Consider the following 23,011-nt stretch of genomic DNA (forward strand, 5'->3'; position numbering starts at 1 on the left):
TTTCTTTGCCATTCAGGCTTCTTACGTTGATAGTACCGATCTTTAACTCTGGTGATGTTGAGTTGGGGTTTGTTTTCAGATTTGTTCCAGTAGCTGACTTTTCGCTGTTCGCCCTGGTTCCCTGGCGAAAACAAATGGGGGGGGGGGGGCTTTGTTTAACCGGGCGATGCCCCAGCCGGCATGAAATTTTGTCATGTTGTACCATCATTTTTTATTTTGGTTTAACCAATAAGAATACGATTTGGTCGGCTAAATCCCAAATTCCAGCCCATCCTCGTTCGTTCAGTATCAAAGTAGATACCCAACAGGATGCACCACGAGAAGGTGAGGATTGGACATTAGGTCAGAAGCCCTGGTCGGTTCTCCGCATTCCTTTAAAGGCTATGTGGAGGTCTCCTCTCAGTTATACAGCTTTGACCCTTAAGCACCCCTGAGATCCATATGATGATCATTTAAACAATGAATCTGAAAAACTGTTTTCAACAGATGATGAAGAAAACATGAAAATTTAGGTTAATAATTATTATTTGTTTTTTAAGACTTACATCTATTGTAATATTTTAAATAAATTAAATTTATGTGACAAAAATTAATCTGATTTGTTTATAAACACTGCCTATTTTCTTATATAATGATATATTGTAACTACCTAAATGTTCATCCAAGAAATTAAGCTTCCCTTTTTATACTCACCGTATAAGACTACCCGTGATTTCGAGGGGTTTTTATACGCTACATATATGGTAATTGGCATTACTGAGACAGAGAAGACAAATAGGTGCGATCTTATTAAATAATAAGTATAGGATGTTGTATTTGGGCAATAACAATCCAGGGAAGGAAAGAGTAGCAATAGCATTTAACATCAGCCATGAAGATATTGTTGGAAGGTAGTTTCAAGTAGAGTTATATGGGCAAACTTCAAAAAGAGGAAATGGATAATGAAACTTATTTGTGTCTATCGTCCCACAGAAGGTTCTCTTAAGGAAGAAGTGGAGGAATTTTTTGAGTCATGAGAGCAGGCACTCAGCACAAAGAAAATAGAAAAAGTGATGCTTGTTGGAGATCTAAACAGCGGAGTAGAAAATGATTTCCACCAGACATATAGAAACATTTTGGGAAAATTTGAAGAAAAGGGAAAAGCTAATAATAATGGTAAATATCTGCTGGATTTCTGGTCCATTTAGTAATAACTGGTCAATATGAACCAGTCATTACTAACACCATGTTCCAACATAAAGATGTGCACAAGTTCACGTGGAGAGAAGACACAAGAAATACATGCCTCATCGACTATGTCAATGTTGATAGTGCTATCTTCATGTTGGTTTGGGATACAAGAATGTATAGAGAATTTGAAATTGGAAATGGCGATCACTTTGTTCTAAGTAGAATAAAAATGAACATCTCATTGCAAAGCAAAGAACAGTGTGTAAGAAAGTTTTAAAAAGAATTAAAGTTGAGCAACTTATACAGGTAAACTGTACTCAGCTATACAAACATTATTGAAGAAAAAAATGAAACAATTTGAAAACAAGAACCAAACCTTGGAATCTCAGTGGCAAGGTGTGAAGAAAACATTGATTCAGCTAGAGAGGCATATGGTGAAGTTGGATAGAAAAATAAGAACACCATGGTTGGAAACAAGCTGTTAAAGAAGCAGTCCCATACAAAAAAGAAAGCATAGTGAAAGTTCCTAGAGGAAGTATAATGAAGTCAAGTTCCTAGACTTGCTTCATTATACTAAGTAAGAATATAGAAAATATCAGGAAGGTGACCAAATGTTCATGTCTGTTGATTATATTTAGTATTAACAAACTCAGCAGGTACCGTAGTGTGTAACTCTTTGGAAAATGTTTTCTTTTGTAACAAGCTCAAGAATTTAAGACACTCACTAAGAGAATTGCATTAAGCATTTCTTTATTATGAAAAAAAAAAAAAAATCTAGTTAAAGTAAGGCTTCAATGAATTGAATGTTTTGAATTTCCTTTAACAGGAAAGTCATATTGATCGTGGAGATACTCAAAGAGCAATTTTTGTGTACAGAGATATCGCAGTAAGTAAGAATAATAAATTAAGCTGATTGTTTTCTGAACTGTAATAATTAATATTTTTTTTAACAATATTTTAAAATATTAAAATCATAATAAATTGCTTTAGATTTTTTCCCCCTTTTTCTTCACTTGCTTGTTTTCATTTGTTGTTGCATTTTCAGTCAGATTTTCTATTAATCTTTCTGTTACTCTTCCTATTTCCTATTAATCTGAAGAAAAAGATATACAATTAATTTAAAAATATAAAATTACTCCACAGAGCCTCTGTAGCTCTAGTATTGATGGTGCCCTTTGGTTAGAAAGACATAGGTTTGAATCCCCTCAGGATCCAAAGAACCTTTATGGGCTTTTCAATCAAAAGTGAGCTAGGAGTTAGCCAGTCTCATATGGTGGTGATGGCTATTTTCCTTCCTGGTAACTCAGGTTTTTCATCTTGCAAAAACAAGTGTCCAGAATTAGAAGAAACACACGTATAAACCACAGTGAAAATTATTTAATTGTAAATATTTCATCCTAAGTATCTTAGGACATCATCAGTACAGTATTTAAACGAAAATTAGGAATAACATACAGTTAGGGCGCATGATTACAATAGAATCTCATGAAAACGTGCATAATGTGCTAAAGTAGTACAAAAAAAAAAAAAAAAAAACGTTAATTATTTAACACTAATGTTAAATAATTAACGTTTTTTTTTTTTTTTGTACTACTTTAGCACGTTATCATGAGATTCTATTGTAATCATGCGCCCTAACTGTATGTTATTCCTAATTTTTGTTTAAATACTGTACTGATGATGTCCTAAGATACTTAGGATGAAATATTTACAATTAAATAATTTTCACTGTGGTTTATACGTGTGTTTCTTCTAATTATGAACGCACCACAGGTTTCGTTATTTAAAAAAGTGTCCAGAAGACAGTTTGTTTTTGCAGGATGAAAAACATTATTTAGAGATATAGCAAACAAACCAGATAGGATTAACTACCCTATCATAAGCAGTAATCTGGTTTCTAAGAAGCCAAATTTAGAAACCAGGAATTAGGTTCAGAGGCCTATAAAGGATATTGTGGTTACAGTATAATAAATCCATATGCTCAAAAGAGTTAAATGTTTCAGAGAGGAATTATAATTGTCATTATAGCAAAATGCTTGTACATGCTATTAGCTAGCAGTTAAATATTCCCATGTCTGTGGGAAGTATACTGCATCATTGCTGATGACTCCTCTGACTTCTTTAGTTTTGAAGTTTGATTTCCTAAAGGTTTGCAAATAATGAAATAGAAATTACTGTCTGCAACTGAAACTGATTTCTCCACTTCCACTCATCTATCATGAATAATGCTGACATATTTGCTGTTCACAGTATTTAACATATTCTTCATCAACCCATCTAAATACCATTCAATCCCCTCTGTCTTATCAACACCCTTGATTTCTTCTTAACCAGCTCTTCTTCCAAATGTACTGTAGATAGCACTACTCTTCTTTGTAACTTAGGGCATAACATTGTCCAAGTTTCCTCCTATAAAACTTCCTTCACCTAGCTCCACTCTGTTTTGTGAGTCTTGAAACACTACATTGATGCTAACTGGGATGACCTTTGTGATTTTTACTTCTCCTTTCCATGGTCTGATTACTGTTTCTGCTCTCCTTATCCAAACACTTGCTTTATCATCATCATCATCAAATTCCTGCCATGTACCCTCAAGGGGTGTACAGAATATGATAGTACTACATGAAAAATTTACATCATTACTAATTTCCTATCTACAATTTTCCTCCAAATCAGTCTGTTACTTGTCAAGACTCCAACATTACCAGCTCTTATATTTCTATCATCTAAAGCACTTTGTACTGTATCAATCCACCTATATCTTGGTCTTCCTCTGGGTCGTTTTCCTGCCAACCTGGAGGAGAACACTTGTTTTGCTAATCTTTTCTCGCCCATTCTGTTTAAATGACCATACCACCTGAGATTAGCTCTGCTAACGCATTCCTAGATGCTGACAATGTCAAGTTCTTTCCGAATATTCTCGTTTTTAACATGGTATTGCCATTGATGCCATCTGTTCACGCCTCTAATCTTTCTCAGGACTCTCATATCTGCAGTCTCTAGTCTTTGGTCAAGTGTTTTACTTCTGACCCAGCTCTCAGATCCATAAGTTAAAACTGGTTTGAACACTGTCTTGTATACAGCTAATTTAGTGTTCTGACTAATTTCTCTCTTATTCCATATGAATTTATTCAATTGACTTCCTACCATACCAGCTTTGTTGATTCTGTTGTCTATTTCCATATTTAATTTACCATCTTCAGTAAAAATCGTGCCTAAGTAGCTGAAATGTTTTACTTGTTCCACAGGTTCTCCATTCACAACACAGTTGACATTTTCAATGATTCTGCCTATTTTCATTGTCTTTGTCTTTTTAATGCTGACCTTCATACCATATCTATTACAACAGTTATTAAATTTAGTACGAGAATCTTGCAGACTTGTAGCAAATTTATTTAGAAGTATAACATCATCCGCATAAAGCAAAGAGCTGACATTAACATCTCCAATTTTGATATCATGTTTAATACCACTTTCCTTCATAATGTGATCCATATAGATTATGAATAACAGAGGGGATAATGTACATCCTTGTCTTAGACCAGTTTTAACATTAAACCATCTTCCTGTACTTCCTTCAATTCTAACTGCTGTCTTACAACTCAAATAAAGACTAAGTATTGCTTGATGTAATGCCCCATTGAACCCATATAACTGTAGCATATTGAATAGCTTCTCTCTTGGCACCTTGTCATATGCCTTTTCCAAATTGACAAAACTTAAATACAGATTTTTGTTATATTCCCATGATTTCTCGACTATTTGTCGTAAAGTGAAGATCTGATTCTGACAGCCTCTATTTGACCTGAGTCCAGCTTGTTCTTCACCAAGCTTTTCTTCCACAATTCTTCTCAACCGTTTCTCAAGTATACTTGCATAGATCTTGCCAGGAACACTCAGTAGGGATATACCTCTGTAATCTCACATTCAGTTTTATTTCCCTTTTTATATATAGGTACTATGAGAGCTCTACTCCAATCGTCTGGAATTTGTCCCTCTGTCCAGGCATTCTGAACTATGCAGTGCAGCCACTGTAAGACTTTTATACCACCATACTTCAGAATTTCTGGTCGAATATCATCTACTCCTTCTGCCTTTCCACATTTCAAGCCTTTGATGGCTTTTTCTACTTCAAGTATGGATATGTATTCCTGATTCAATGGCTGTTGAGTGTTTTTTACCACTATGCTGTCACTGATTGTTTCATTTAGCAGTTTTTCAAAGTAATTACTCCATACTTCAAGGATATCTTTTTCTCCCATTTTCATGTCACCTTTATCATGTCTAACTCCTTTTACAGCACTCTCTCCTCCATTCCTAAGCTTCTTCAACAACCTCCAGAATATTTTGCCACCTTCTTGATATTTATTTTTTATGTTCTTGCCAATGTCCTCCCATGACTTTTGTTTAGCTAGTTTTACACACTATTTAGCTTTCTTACATTTGTCTCTGTATTCTCTAAGAGCACAAGCTTATTTGCCAGGAACTTTTGATATGCTTTCTTCTTTTCTTTCACTGCCTCTTTAACTTCCTGTGTCCACCATGGAGTTCTGATTTTTCTATCCTTCCAGACGACTTCACCACATGCCTCTCTAGCTGAATCAATGATTTCCACTAGACATATAGAAACATTTTGGGAAAATTTGAAGAAAAGGGAAAAGCTAATAATAATGGTAAATATCTGCTGGATTTTTGGTCCATTTAGTAATGACTGGTCAATATGAACCAGTCATTACTAACACCATGTTCCAACATAAAGATGTGCACAATCCTCATCGACTATGTCAATGTTGATAGTGCTATCTTCATGTTGGTTTGGGATACAAGAATGTATAGAGAATTTGAAATTGGAAATGGCGATCACTTAGTTCTAAGTAGAATAAAAATGAACATCTCATTGCAAAGAACAGTGTGTAAGAAAGTTTTAAAAAGAATTAAAGTTGAGCAACTTATACAGGTTTTCTTCAAGGCTTGCCACTGAATCTCCAAGGGTTGGTTCCTGTTCTCAAACTCTTTCATTTTTTCTTCAATAATCTTTGTGTATTTTAGTCTACAGTTCACATCTGAGAGCTGCTGAACTTTTATTTGCATTAAAACTTTCTTACATGTTATTCTTTTCAATATGAAATTCAATTTTATCCTGCTCAAGACTAAATAGTGATCACTTCCAATTTCAAATCCTGTGTACACTCTGGTGTTTTGAACCAGTGAGAAAACATCACTATCAACAATAACATAGTCAATGAGACTTTTCTTATTCCTTCCCTCTTCTCTTCATGTGAATTTGTGCAAATTTTTATGTTGGAACATGGTGTTAGTAATAACCAGTCCATGTCCTGAGCAGAAATCCAACAGGTATTTGCCATTATTATTAGCTTTGCTCTTTTCTCCAAATTTTCCCAAAACATTTTTGTATGTCTGACAATCACTTCCTACTCTGCTATTTAGATCCCCAATAAGGACCAACTTTTCCCTTTTCATTGTGTCAGTAGCTTTCTCTAGAGCCTCAAAAAAATTCCTCCACTTCTATCTTAGTAGAACCTTCTGTGGGACCATAGGCACAAATAAGTCTCATTGTCCAGTTCCCCATTCTGATATTTACCCAAATCACTCTACTTGACACTGTCTGCCATTCAAGAAGATGAGCCTAGTATTTTGTGTTGAATACTATGGCTACTCTTTCTTTTCCTTGATTGTCATTGCCTGAATATAACATTTTGTATTTATTGCTCAGAAAGATCTTGCCAGTTTTTGTCTTTTTTGTTTCAGTCACCCCTATTATGTCGATCTGGTACTTATCTAATTCCTCAGCTAGCTCCATTTCTTTGCCATTCAGGCTTCTTACGTTGATAGTACTGATCTTTAACTCTGGTGATGTTGAGTTGGGGTGTGTTTTCAGATTTGTTCCGGTAGCTGACGTTTCGTTGTTCGCTCTGGTTCCCTGGCGAAAACAATGGGGGGGGGGGGGGGGCCCTTGTTTAACCGGGCGATGCCCCAGCCGGCATGAAATTTTGTCATGTTGTACCATCATTTTGTATTTTGGTTTAACCAATAAGAATACAATTTGGTTGGCTAAATCCCCAATTGCCAGCCCATCCTTGTTCGTTCAGTATCCAGGTAGATACCCAACAGGGTGCACCACGAGACGGTGAGGATTGGACATTAGTTCAGAAGCCCTTGTCGGTTCTCTGCATTCCTTTAAAGGCTATGTGGAGGTCTCCTCTCAGTTATACAGGTTTGACCTTTAAGCACCCCCACACTTGCTTTAACTGAATGAAAGTTATTCTTGCTGGAATGGTCTTCATCTTATATTCCATATTCCACTCAAAACTCCTGAAGATATTTAAGTCTTGTTTTTCCAACAAGTTTCCAAAGACATTGAAGCAAGCAGCATAAGATAAAAACTCTAGCTTTGCACTTGGCCTGCATTACATCTCTGAAGCAGCTGCATAAAATCATCAACAAAATAGTCTTGAATTTGAATGGGCTAAATGGAAAAAACATGCTTTTTTGTTTCAGTGGCATTGAACCAGAAGACTCCAATGCCAATGAGTGCAAAAGTAATGTTACCTATCCTTCCATGTTTCCCGTCTCTGTTTCTCTCACATGCAGATGATGCCATCAACGAAATTTAAGACCTAATGGTAAAAATAATTATGGAATAACACTCGCATAACAATAATGTTTGTTTAATATATACTGGATCTTTAGTTAAGGCCCATAGCCATTATCATTGCCATTTCATTGTGAAGTTTAAGAATTCTATATAATAGAAATTTCTGTAATACAAAAAAAAAAGTCTTATAAATTAGAGTAAAAAAATTGAGTCAAAATGGGCATATGATATGACTATTAGTAATTGATTTAATTCCTAGTGCATAATATTTGGAAGTTGTTTTTTTTTTTTTTTTTTTTCTCACAAGATAGTTCATGGGGACCAGATAAATCATTTATAATGTTATGTTTTATTTAAAAGAACATTTCAACTTCATAGAAATCATTTTTCTTCTATACAGCACACAACTCAGGATATCTGGGTATTTCATTCATAATATTTATTTTAAAGAGATTTGAAATTTAAAGTCACTTTTCTTTTGCAGGGCACATAACATTGCCCTTATTTAAACACAAATGTCAATTGTTTACTTGTCTGTCTAACCTTCATCTAGCCAACCACCTATGTGTAATGTGCTATAAATTTCCAAGCATTTCTGGATGTGATTACAATGCCAGTCTGGTTTGCTGAGTTGTCAGCACTTTATAAACAATAGGCTGCACATTCAAATCCTGCCATGGTCATGGATGTTTGTGATTGTCTGTAGGTAGGAGATGAATTTTATTTGCTTGGTGTGAGATCATTGCCCTGCATATTGAATGCCTCATTCAAGTGGCTTGAAAAAGGTCCCAGTTCTATGTTTGTTGTCTCAGGGTTTCCAGGCTGTAAAAAATAAATTAAAATAAAGAAATTAATGAAAAATAGGAAAAAAAAACTTAGTCCACCCAACAGTATTATTATTAAGTGGGCTAAGTAACTCCTACCCACAAAAAGTTGCAGAACTATAGTACATTATTAATGCAATGTATTATAGGGCTGCAACCTTGTGGGAGTGTTACATAAAAGTACGTAAATAAATGCTATTAAAAAGTGCACCATTTCTGGTGTGTAAATTATGAAGTGTATGTATCTGACATTATAATCTAACATAGTAACATAATCTAATATTTCATGATTAGTTTCTAGTTAACTTTTTGAAATTTGATGTTAAATTTGATGAGCTCTTATGGTCATGTGTCAACCCACATAAATTTGTCTTACTCTGTTCCCCCCCCCCCCCCAACCCCCATCATTTTTGTGTCAAATATTTCTTCTTTCATTCTATAGAAGTGATAATACCATCTTATATTAGCATTAATCGATTAATTTGAGGAAAATTGTTGATAAGTTAGTAATGATGTAATGTTTTCAAATCTTCTCTATGCTGGCCTGGTTGGCTGAGTGGATAGCATACCCATTCTCCAACCAGCGTGTTATGGATTTAAATCCCTCCTTGGGCATGGATGTTTGTAAAAGCCTGCTTCATGCAAACTTATATATACTCAATGAGGTTACCTGTCAGGAATTTGATGATGATGATATTAGCTCCAAGATGGTATGATCACTACATGAATATGTAAGATATGCACATTCTTGAATGTTAATAATGTCAAGTTCTTTGTTGATATCTTCATTTTTATTATGATGTTGCCATTAATGCTATCAGTTCATTCTTCTGATTTTCTTCAGAACTCATGTTTGTAATATTTACTATTGATTACTGTTTTGTTTCAAAAGTAACTCTGATTTTGTGTATTACAATTAGCCAAAAGACCAAGTTAACATACACAGGTAGTTAACTTTGAGTTAATTTGTTCTTAGTATGAACATATAAAGCAAAACCTTGTGAGGCGGGAATTTATTTCCACTAGTGTTAATGTTAAGAGCAGAGATTATGTTCCCAACCATGAAATTTTAACATAGTAATGGTAAATAAAGTTTAACAAAATGATAGTTAAAAAGTGATTTATTTAACCAAAGAAATGCAAACATATCCTTTAAAATCAAGCAAATTGTAATAATAAAGAAATGATTTGTCATACAAATGCTAAAGAATGTCTTCATCATCATCATCAAATGCACGCTTGTTGATGATTCGTCGTTGCTGTTTCTTTTTATTAACATCACTCTTTGTAGAATGGTTTTGGCTTACTGTACAGTATTAATTAGCTGTATACAAGACAGTGTTCAAACCAGTTTTAACTTATGGATCTGAGAGCTGGGTCAGAAGTAAAACACTTGACCAAAGACTAGAGACCGCAGATATGAGAGTCCTGAGAAAGATTAGAGGCGTGAACAGATGGCATCAATGGCAATATCATATTAAAAACAAGGATATTAGGAAAGAACTTGACATTGTCAGCATCCAGGAATGCATTAGCAGAGCTAATCTCAGGTGGTATGGTCACTTAAATAGAATGGGAGAGGAAAGATTAACAAAACAAGTGTTCTCTGCCAGGTTGGCAGGAAAACGACCCAGAGGAAGACCAAGATATAGGTGGATTGATACGGTACAAAGTGCCTTAGATGATAGAAATATAAGATCTGATAATGTTGGAGTCTTGACAAGTAACAGACTGATTTGGAGGAAAATTGCAGATAGGAAGTTAGTAATGATGTAATTTTTTCATGTAGTACTGTCATATCCTGTATACCCCTTGAGGGTACATGGCAGGAATTTGATGATGATGTACAGTATTAATAAGACATATAAATGTGAAATAAGACCACAAAAATGAAGAGCAACATAACATTCAGTACAGTCACTGTGTAATGTTATATCAGTCAGTGAGATGCTCTCATCTTCCTGTAGAGTAGAACTGTACTGTATTGTATAGCTACATGTGTGGTTTGATGCACCATATTTATGAATCGTTTTATTTATTTATTGCAACTAATGTTCATATTTTCAATTTTATGTCGATGCTTTGAAAACATAACTCGTAAACCCTAAACTTGCAAAGTGAGAACAGAGCTCTTGTAAAGCGAGCTCTTGTATAGACATGTACAGAACTGCCTGTATTGTCTGTGTACTGCTAGTTGGCTGATTCCTCTTATTTCATATAAAGTTATTTAGCTATCTTCAATAAATGTTGTTATTATTATTATTATTAAGAGAGACCTCCAGGGAGTCAGACTCATCGAGGGAGGCCACATACTACACACACCAGCTATCATACTTATTCTTGAATTCATTCACACTGCTTGCACTCACAACATCCAGTGGCAATCCATTCCAATTATGCACTACTCCATGAGAGAAAAATTTAGATCTCATCCCCTTCTTGACAGCCTTCATTCTCAGCTTCCAAGGATGCTCTCTCGTCCTTTCCCCACCCTCCATAGATTGAAAAATTCCATCAATTGAAATCCTGTATGACCCTATCAGAAGTTTGTAAGTCTCAGTCATATCACCCCTCTTTCTCCTGTTTGCTAGTGTCTGCAGTCTACAAATTCTCAATCTGTCTTTATAATCAGTATTCTACAATCCTGATATCATTTTTAACACTCTCCTTTGTACTACTCTCTTCAATATATCAGAATCATAATAAACCAGGAGATCAGACCTGCACACAATAGACCAAGTGAGGTCTTATCAAAGCCTTGTAAAGAGGCAAAATGACATTCTTTACATTTGAATTCATTTCAGCATTGCAATTATCTTTTGAGTTGTATTTGCAATCTTTGCTGCATGGCCTTAACTTCAACTTCCTATCTACTAACACTCCAAGTTCCCTAGCCTCATCAGTTTCTTCAAGCCTAATCCCACCAATATAATACAACATTGGATATCTAATCATGCTGAAGTGAATCACTTTACATTTACTGACATTGAACTGATTCCCATCTTCCCATGCCCACAATTCCAGCCTATTCAAATCATTCTGCAAAGACTGCATAACAGCAGCATTTCTGATTACCCTACCTATCTTTGCATCATCAGCAAATAACTGTATATCACTTGTAAAATCCTTTCCAATATCATTAATGTCAGATTGAATAGCAGTGGACCAAGCACTGATCCTTATGGTACACCACTTGTTACCTTAAACCTTGCAGACTCAGATCCCCCGTATACCACTTTTTGATATCTGTCAGTCAGCCATCCTCTTATCCATGCTAATGTTGTATAACCCAAACTCATTTTCTCCAATTTATGCAAGTCTTCCATACTGTATTCTGTCAAAAGCCTTAGCAAAATCCAAAAGTATCATGATGTATCTATTCCCCTTGTCTAGTTCAATCATAACATTGTTATAGAATGTGAGCAAGTTGCTAAAACAGAGCCTTCCCTTAGTAAACCCATGTTGTATTGCAAAGTAGAGATTCACTGTCAACCCATTTCTTAATGTGAGCCTTAACCAATATTTCAAAAATCTTCACCACCACTCCTGAGATACTAATTGGTCAATAGTTGGATACATCGGTCTTTTGCACTGCCCTTATGCAATGGAATTACCATACATTCCTTCTATTCCTGTTGTCCCCAAATAACAAAAATGTGTAACCTATAGTTTTACTACTGAGTACTTATTAGTATTATGTGTGGATCTCTATGAAGTCAGAAGTCTATTTCAGGAGACCAAAATCTACAGACTACATTACATATCATACCTAGCTTTGAAAATATTCACTATTGGAGCATTCAGTAAGCACAGAATCTCCTTTTCACTTCCTTGCTCACATCACATACACCTCATACCTATTACCATATGCAATATCTCCCTTATATCTTTCTGATAGGCTCAACTCACTTTCTTGTGTCTCAGTGATATCACCTCTCCTCCATTTTTTCCAGGCTTTGCATAGTGCATTCCCTTTACCTGTCTTTGTACTCAGTATTTTAAATGTATTGACAGTCATTGCTTTTGCATGCCCTTTCTCTGGTGTTTCCTTATCATCCAACTAGATTTGTTCTCGGAAATTTAGATGAGGCCTGAGAAGTACTGTGAAACTGTCACCTTCTTTTTCTGCTTTTCAGTATTCTTCTCATTATGGAGCAATTTTTAAGTAATTTTTGCATATCCCCTGAATTTCGACTCCCTATCTGCCAGCACCACACAATCCACCTCATCCTCCTGGAGCAAAGTTCCTCCAATGCAATACACCTTGTTCAACTTGTTCCATCTTTTTTTTAACAAGTGTATAATTTTGCATCCATAAAAGACTTCTAGCAACATTGAACTGGCATTCCCATTCCTCTGCACCACCTTACTCAGCCTCTTGTAACAACATCATTCAAAGCTTTCTTGATAGTACGTTTACCAAAGCATTAATAGCAAATAACTGAATGTCTTCTCTTCAATCTTGAACTACACTGTCGATATTTAAAACAAGCAACAGTGGTTCCAGAACAGGACCTGTAGTATGTCCTACTTGATGCCTTTTTATTTTGAGTTGCTGCATCCTATATGCAGCTTGCTAGTCCCAGTTGGCCAATTATGTCTTTAACCAGGCTACTAACTGATTATTCATTCCTATCTTACTTAGTTTCAATAGTAGTTTATCATGCAGTATTTTACTGAATACCTTTTCAAAATCGAGAAAAATTATCATATAAACATCTCCTCTATCCAATACGCTTGTTGCTCTATTGTAAAATAGAACCAGGTTGCTAAAACAAGAATTCCCTTTAACAGACCCATAAAAGATTTCTAGAAATATTTATATTCTCATTAGTCTGTGTTTGTATTCTTTCTCCTGTCAGCCTCTAAAACCTTCACTACTACACCCAACACACAAACTGACTTAGTTTGACACCACTCACTTGGGCTCTCTCTTACATAGTGACACATTATGTGATGTCTTCATGGACTCATCATGGGAGGATGCTCTACTTTACACAACCTGCTGTTTCTAGTATTTAATCCACCATCTATACTGCACTCTCTGCTGCTCACCAATGGTAATTTTTGGCAGTAAATTGTGTATGTTCTTTTGACTAATTTTCCTGTATACAGGGTGAATAACCTTTGATAACATTAGATAGTCAACAAAGTTCACTATCTAATTATCAAGGCCATGAAATCAGCTGAATCATCTTCAATTGAACATGCCCATTTTAAGGATTCCTCTTCTGTCTGTCAATTGCACTATGGAGGCACTTTTTTGTCTCATTCCTGTTACCAATCTTGTTGAACAAAGTTAAGGACACTGTCAGCTCATTTGCATATATCCTTAATATATGCAGCAGCAGCATGTCATCTAGTTCCACAGCCTTACTAACTTCAAGCTTATTAAAAATTTCAACACTTTACATTCCTGAACTTCCAGTATTTCCTTTTCTTTCCCACTGTTGTTGAATACTACTCCTAGTTCCCCATTTTGATATACACTGACAAAGTACTTATGGATCACTTCCATTATAATTAAATAGATGTGATACTTGTGCCATCTCCAACTAGTCAGTCTTCCATATTCTCCATTTCTTTTGTTAGACACATAACTGTAGAATTCACTATGATTTTGTTTTTCTTCTCAGCTAGTTTCCTTTAATATTCCAAGTTTCTCTTTCTTTATTACTCTTAACCTTCCTAGCTGTTTCTTGTACTGCAGAGGAGCAACTTTGTTCTGTATCCTCTTTCTCTGCATTTCCTGCATAATTTTGTGATTCATTTCATCCTCACTTATTCTTTTATTCTTAGACTTGGATAAAAGAATAAGTTAGGGGAACAACTTGGAGAACATTATTATATTTCCATGATGTTTTTGTCAGATAAAAATCTAATGCTAGCTATTTAGCCTAAATCCAGATTACTTTTCACCAATTTTTCTAACTTTTTCTTCAGTACATTTTCACAAATCTTTCTGGAATACTCAGTAAATTTCTCTATAATTTTTATATTCAGTTTTATTATTTTTTATATATCAGTTGGTATGATCAGCTGTGACTTGACCTTGTGATAGCCTTTTGAATTAAAAAAAAAAATATCCAGAAAGGTCATCATGATCTTTTCTGATGCTGTCCTCTTTCCCATTTTAAGTTTGTGATGTTTTTTACCATTGTTTTTGCTTTTGTTAGTTCATTTAATAATTTTTTTCAAAGGCATTACTCCAGACACCTAGAATATTCTTCAGTTTATATATCTTCTTTACTATTTTTGATTCCTTTCGTGTTATTTTTCCTTCCAGTTTGCCATCTATGTATCTTCTCTATTCTCTCCAAAATTTTCTCAACTTTTTTTATTATTAGAAATAATTTATCCGTGGGCCTTTTCTTTAACTTATATTCACCATGATGCTCTTATTTTTCTGTCTTCTCAAACACTGCTACCACATGCATTCCTGGCTTGAGACATTTTGTTGAAAGCTTACCATTTTCTCCAAGGTTGTTCTTATTTTCAGATTCCTTCACTTTTTCACCAACAAGATTGAATCCACATTTATCTCTAAAAGCTGCAACCTTTTTTTTTTTTTTTAAAGATAACATTTGCATATTTTTCTTTTCAGTGTGATATTTAGTTTTATCCTGATTAAAACTAAATGATCTCTGCCTCTCTCTCTCTCTCAAATTCTCTGTGTCCCTGGTATGTTAATATCTGAGAAATCATGCATCATACTTTCTAATAGTTTTCTGTTCTGTGATACTGTATGTGTTTGGTATAAAGTTTGAAGTAAATAAAAAAATATTACAGGCTGCTTGCCTTGATATGAGAAGACAAAAAGAGATGGAACTGGAAGTCATATCTGGAAACATAAGAGGTTGGGAAGGAGAGGTATGATTTTTAATTTGAAAAATTTTAATTGCTGATGATTGTAAAACTAAATGCAAACTAATTAAAACTAAATTTATTTCTTAATCATGAATAATAATACAGTGAATTCTCATTTACTGGGGGGGGGGGGTCTGAAAAGTTCTGATAAACACTTAGAACAAAAAGGATATTAAAGCAACTGATATAACCCCAAGAAGGAACTTATGAGGATATAAGAACATGAACTTCATAACTCTGTTACTACGTTCTTTCTTGTGGTTATATCTTTTGCTTTAATATCACTTTTTTCTAGGTGTTTATCAGAGCTTTTCAGACATTCCTCATATATGTATGCATTGGGAAATTGATTTTTTGCCAGAGTTATGATCATATTCCTTTGATATTGTAAGCCCAAAGATCAACCACTGTAAAATAAACTGAATTTCTAGTGATTCAAGGGATAACTCAGAACAGTGCTTTAAGATTATTTGCAACAGGAACTTGTTTTTTTAGTTTGAAGTCCATACTTTATAATTATCTGTAATAGTGATAATTAATTATTCTGCATGTTTTCAATTATCCGCAGTCAACCCCCAGTCTGAAAATATTAAATGGAAAATTCCGGAAATAAACAATTTATATTCCTCATGGTTAGCCTAGTGGCTCTGCGCTTCACAACCATATGCCTGGGGAAGGAGTGTCCTAGGTTCGATTCCTGTTGGTGATGTGAGGAGCTGAAGGATCTTCCTCAGCCATAGCCAAGTTAGCTGGTCTTGGGTGTGGACAGTAGGGGTATTTCTCTCAGTTTATCCTGAGGTTTTTCATCCCACAAAGCAGGCAAACTGGCCTTGAGAACTCAACATTACGGACATAGGATACACCAGGGTGTAGTGCTGACCACCTTATTCTGTGAACAGTTTGAGGTCCAATAATTAACTAACTCTCAACACTGCAAGGTAAAAGAAGGAAAAGGAAGATGAGAACAATTTATTATTACATAAGCAAAGTGGATACTAGATTCAACATTATTTCAAAGCCAAATGTTTGTAGAAACTATGAAAGTTTCATAAGTTGACCTGAGTGTTTACGAGAATACAATCCTCGGCATCCCCGAATTGCCATAGCTACATAAGTCGAATAATGCAAGCTAAGGCATCTTGGGGATGCCGAGGATTGTATTCTCGTAAGCACTCTGGTGAATGTACGAAACTTTCATCGTTTCTACAAACATTTGACTTTGAAATTATGTTGGATCTAATATTCTCTTTGCCATTGTAATTTTACACCACTGAAATGAAGCTGTATGGCACTCTTTCTTTTAGTAATAGACAATTCATATGTTTTAAATTGTGTGCCATTCTGAGTAGTTCTCAGTTATCAGATCAACTATCTTGGTATCCAGTGCTTGTGATACCATAACAAGTGTTCAAGTAATAACCTTTATTTTACTTAATAATGGCCCCATAGTGCAAGAGTAGTGATGCTGGTAATTTGGATATGGCAAAGAGAAGCCGAAAAATGCTTCCTTTTAAGTGAAAAAAGGTGATAGTTCTTGAATTCATAAAATAATAAATAATTTTTAAAAAATGTATGCTGAGGTTGCTAAGATTCCATTTACATTCAGATAACATTTATTACAGTATGTTGTTATAATTGTTCTATCTTATTATTAGTTATTGTTGTTAATCTCTTACTTGCCTAGTTTATAAATTAAACTTTATCATAAGTATGTATGTATAGGAAAAAAACATAATACTGTATGTATAGGGTTCGGTACTATCTGCAGGGTGTCTTGGAATGTATTCCCCGCAGATAAGGGGGTGGGGACTACTGGATATGAGTTTATTTGCAAAATCTTTAGACTCTAATTCACTATGAACAGCATATTTTAATATTCTATAAGATAGCATTCACAAATTTTCAGCATTTAGTTCAACATTTTACATGTGATTTGACATCATTATTTTATTTAATGATCACTATAGTAAATCCCTAGTGATCATAGACATAATTCATTGTAATACAGGATTTAGTATAGTGAATTTAGGGTAAGAATATAAGCCCCCTTCTCAAAACAAAAGAAATTGCAGGAAATAAAAGAAATCATTGGAAATAACACAATTTCAAAAAATACAACAAAGAAAATTACTAGAAACAGAACAAAGGAAATTGCAGAAAGAGAACAAAAGACATTGCAGAAAGAGAACAAAAGACATTGCAGGAAGGACATCAGTGGAAATAACACAAAAGAAATCACAAAAAAAACATAAAAGAAGCTAGAAACTTCTTTTTAGAAAAGAAGTGCTGACTTGGTGGGCCGAGTGGTTAGCATATCCTCTCAGCAGCCAAAAGGTTGTGGGTTCGAATCCTGCTGTGGGCATGGATGTTTGTGATTGTCTGTGAGAATACTATTGGTGGTGTGCAGTAGATGCAGTTGGTGTAGGTGATGATGGTAGTTGCGGTTTATTATAGTTGGTGGATTTGAGTGATGGAGATGGAGAGTTTTAGGGTAGGTGTCCTCCCTCAATGAGTCTTTGAACTCCTTGGAGATATGATGTAATAATAATAATCAGGGGCGGCCTGTGCATAGGCATTGTGGAACTGCAGCACCCCCAATTTTTCTCGATATAAAAATATTTTTATTAATTTATTTATATTTTCTTGTAATATTTAATTTTATCATCAACAATCCTATATAATTCTCTTATTTTGTATAAAAAATAATAAAAATCCATCTTGTAGCACTTAGGAGGGCAAAGGACGCTAGCAGCACTGTGTTTACCAGTGTTATATTGCTACACGCACAAGCATATGCATGTCATAGTGAGATGCGAGCTATTAGCGTAATGCGGCACTCATGTCCGTTGTGCAGTTCCATTGTTGTTTATATGCAGTTTGCGCCAATAGTAGACTGTTCATAGTGCTTATCGTGTTTACTCAGTCTTCCTTATTTTATTTATTTTTTATTTACTTATTTAACAAGGATAAATTAGCTAATTTTAAGAATAAATTGCCTACAGAAGAAATAAAATTGACCACTGAAGCACATTCCATGATCAACAAAGAAAAATTTGGAATTGAACTTAGAGTATTCTACAGTAGACCTGACATGCACGATTATTGTAAATTAATCGACTTGTTAAAATTTATAACAGAAAATAATTTATATTCTGTTCTTAGTGAAATTACTGTATTGATAAAAATTCTCTTGACAATTCCTATGACTACATCAGAGCCTGAACGCTGTTTTTCAACATTAAAGAGAATAAAAACATTTCTGAGGAGCACTATGAATCAGGGTAGGTTAAATGCAGTTGCGATGATTTCAACAGTTAGGGAAAAGTTATTGACCTTTTCGCTTGAAACAAAACAAGAAGAATGGATTTTAATTTTGAATTATACCAAACTGTATAATTTTATCGATAATAAACAATATTTTTTCATGTTTAACTTTTTTTTTTCAATTTTTACCATAATTCATAATTTTTACCATCTGAACACACATACACTGTACTTACAGTATGTATGTATATTTCTAAAGTTGTAGTACCCCCATGATTTCAAGCCATGAGCCACCACTGATAATAATAATAAGAAGAAATTGAATAAAATAATTTTATGAAAAATAAAAGAAATCGCTGAAAACAGAACAAAGGAAATTGCAAGAAACGAAAGAAAGCTGGGAAATTGTACATTGATGGTACAGAGGATTTGGCTGGTACTCTACACAAGGCACATAAAATGACAACATAAAAAGTGCAGATGCATACAATGGAGACAAAGAAAGAAAACAAGCTCATGCAATTATAAAAATCAAAATCCAGAATTAATGCCACTTACCCAAAGTTCTCATAATAAACTAAATGTGTGCATTTTATTACCATTAAAATCAAAAATAACCTGAAAGACCTCAGTAGTTAGGTCATTTGCAGTTACAAAGAGAAGGGAGAATAGAAGTAATGAACATTAGTCACCCTGCTGGGGGGGGGAGTGATACACTACTGGTGACCATGTTAGTTTCCTGATTCGATACAGATCCAGTGATGTACAGCTGCCATAGATTGAAACTGTTCTTTTATAACTGTAAATTAAATAAACATTGTATAATATTCTGTACAGTGTTTTTTAATTTCAACTTTAAGTACAAGTTATAGAATTTGTTTGGGTAGCAACTCATTTTATGTTTGAAAGACACTAAGGTAAAAAATTTTAAACTTCAGATTTTGAATTTTTGAGTTTCGGATCTAAATTTTTATAGTCTGTATACATTTACAGTAGTTCATTATGAAGATTTCAAGTAAGTGACATTAATTTAAGCTATGTAAAAATCAATTCTAGATTATAATTTCATGTTCCTAGTTTTTTTTTTTATTTCTTTTATTTATTTATATCAGCACTTTTCATGTTGTACTTTTGTGTGCTTTATGTACACTGCTTGGCAAGAAGTCAACAGACACTTTCCAGGGGCAAGATGCATCATGCTATGTAACAAGTCGAGTTTGTAGCCAGTATAAATTGGAGGAATATGATGCTTTCATGTCATTGCAACTGTGTCTGGGTGAAAATGGCTGGGAGAAGGGAATTGACAGAGTTTGCTGAACAGATAGGCCTTCAACAAGGCATGCTATAACAATGCCTTTTTCAAATTGTTGACAAATTAGGCCATGCCAGGTCAACAATCAGTGATATTATACTGGGATAGAAGGGCAGGGAGTCAGCTGCAGGTGCTATCCACAGTGGATGACCCACCACACTCACCAAACATAACCTTAGGGTGTGATGAAGGATAATATGTAAAAACTGCCATTTGTCACTAATACAATGAATTGATTGGAACACGAATCTGCACAAAAATATTTGGAACTGAGTCTCACAACATGGGTTTCCATGGTAGGACTGCAATATGCAAGCCTCACATTACCTGAACCAACATGCAGCATCGTCTTCAGTGGTGCAAAGAGTATACAGTGAGATGTTGAAGCTTGAAAGCTATGTTATGGAGCGGTGATTCACACTATATCCTCTACTGAGCAAATGGACGGATATGGGTGTGTTGTTATCCAGAACGCATAACCCCAACTATGAAATTTGGAGGTGTGATGGTATATGGTCCTGGTTTGGCCTCGGACCTCTGTTTGTGGTGCCATGAACATTGAACTCAGAGACATAGCTGAACATTCTCGACAATGCAATGCTTCCTACTTTGTGATGTTTCTATGGAACTGATCATTGTCTCTTTCAGCAGTGTCATAATGCTGTAATTTGTGGAGGAATGGACATGAACGTTACCACACTTGACTGGCTTCCACAGATCCCTGATCTCAACCCTATTGAACATCTGTGAGATGAACTAGGGCTTCAGTTGAGGTCAAGAGACATCTACCCGAAGTTTAGGACTTCATTACATGTTTGTGGGAAGAATGATCCAAAATTCCCATTGATTACTATTGCATGCCTATGGAAAGTATGCTTTATAGGATTGCTGTGGTTATAGCAGTGAAAGGAAGTCCTACATTTTATTTATTATACACATTATACACACAGAGCTTTAAATGCAAACTGAATTAATAGTATATTATAAAACAAATGTAGCCAAAATTCCATTCACTAGTTAAAAATTAAATTATAAGTTATCTTTCTGCAGGAAGATAATGCCAGAACAGTCCAATATTTTTAATTTGCTACCTTTATATTTTCTACTTTTTCCACTTCCTTCTCTATGATTATAAATATTTATTCATTTTTTATTTGTATATTATTATTTTTATATTATATATTATATTTTTAATATTTTATTGTATGTTGTATATTATAATATATATTAATTTTGTCTATTATTAATATATTAAAAGAAATCTGTTTTAAATTGCATTTCATTATTCTAATTCTCTAGATATGTACTTTGATTAAAAGCTTTAGTTTTTTGCTGTTTTAATTTTGTAGAGCTACAGATTGAAAATAGATAGCCTAATTGAAAGTCATATTTGCTAAAAAAAAATAGTAGTAATTAATTTAAACTAAATATTCTTATAAAAATTATTTCTGGAGAAATTTAAAATATTTATTATATAAATTAATCATAAATAAGTTATTAAGAAATGTTCACTTTTATGTCTTAAACAATTAATAAAATATAAAACATTTCGAAAGAGAAGGCCATGTAGACCTCAAAAGAGGATATTAGATGGATAATGAGACTGGAACAGACAATTATGGTCTGTATCCGTAATTAGCATTATGATGATGATCACTTTTATGCTTTTTAAATTTAGAGCTATTTTCAGTATGTAATAAAAAATCATTGCATTTTGGTTAGAAATGATAAAATAAAAAATCATTTTCTTTTTAGAGAGATTTGGACGATTTTTGTTATTTTTGCAGTATTGCAGTCATATCAAATATTATTTTATAAAATTTTTTTGCTTTTATATAGGAGGTTAGTACACTGGGAGATATAATTGAAATGGGACAAGTAGTTTTTCTGACCGAAGATCAGGAACGCAAAGATCGTTACTTGGTTCTTTTTCCCCAAACTCTAGTCATTCTGTCAGTCAGTCCTCGCATGAGTGCCTTCATTTATGAGGTAAATTGCTAATACACTACTACTATTCTTTTTGTTATCGTTGAATAAATTTTTAAAAGTAATTTTGAAGGATCTAATACATTAGTATTAGATAACTATTACATAAAGATCAAAAGCACTAATAAATTCAAGCATTGAATTTTTAAAATTTAACAGATTAAGAAAATTGCATGTAAACAGATAATGCACTGATCCTATGTTTTATGATTTGTGGTGTATAGTTATGCAATCCTAGCCCAACACACTTATTTGCAATTAAATAATAAAATCTGTTATTATTTGTGATGCATGTGAGAAATCAGTTACAAGGCCCACGTGTTTCCTTTTTTTAAATTTTCATAGCACTTCTCTAATGTGGACTTAGAGGTGGGTGGAAGACATCAAAATTTTTCAGATTTAACTTTAAATTCAGTAAAGCTAATAGTTTTAAAGACTGAAAAGAAAAACATTTAGAAATATTTATGAACATGCTAAATTTATATTATAAACTCAAAAATTAAAAAAGTGAAATTTCTCTTGCATAAATGAAAAATAAATAAAATTTCTAATGTAATATATAATATATAATGAAAGAAACTGAAAGACAGGTCACTGATTTCACGTACCATTGTTCTTTATAATGCAGTATGTGTGTTACTAAAAATCACTGCATTGTAGAATTTTGTGAATATAAATAACATGCCTTATAGAAAAAATAGGGTTAGGGGTAGAACATTCAAAACCTGTAGTCTTGTAAGTTATATATGCAACAATAAAATGCTACTGAGTTTTAAACATTTTAATAAATAAAGAAATACAACACTACAGTAAATACTGTTTCTTTAGACTTTGTTTTAATTGACTTTATAGAACTAGTAGTTGTTCTGACTAAAGATGTTTCTTGTTATTTTTGTAGTGTTGTCTTGGAGCAACATGGATTCCTTTAGACTTGCAGCATCATGTGTTCTCTCGTTTCTTTCAAAACATTTT

The 23,011-nt window shown here is 34.0% G+C and overlaps 1 protein-coding gene across 6 annotated transcripts in view; it reads left to right on the forward strand.

The window, feature by feature from the left end:
* RtGEF (Rho-type guanine nucleotide exchange factor) overlaps positions 1-23,011 on the forward strand; it is a 334,719-nt gene that overhangs the window by 79,486 nt on the left and 232,222 nt on the right. For all 6 annotated transcript variants that reach the window (XM_090411130.1, XM_090411129.1, XM_090411131.1 and 3 more), the window contains exons 9-11: positions 1,997-2,056; positions 15,400-15,480; positions 21,893-22,042. In XM_090411130.1, the coding sequence (XP_090267256.1) occupies positions 1,997-2,056; positions 15,400-15,480; positions 21,893-22,042 (291 nt within the window). The remainder of the gene's footprint in view (positions 1-1,996; positions 2,057-15,399; positions 15,481-21,892; positions 22,043-23,011) is intronic.

The sequence above is a fragment of the Typopeltis vanoorti genome, chromosome 21, assembly GCF_054136105.1.
Source record: "Typopeltis vanoorti isolate ZY-2024b chromosome 21, IOZ_Tvanoo_1.0, whole genome shotgun sequence".
Taxonomy (NCBI): Eukaryota; Metazoa; Arthropoda; class Arachnida; order Uropygi; family Thelyphonidae; genus Typopeltis; species Typopeltis vanoorti.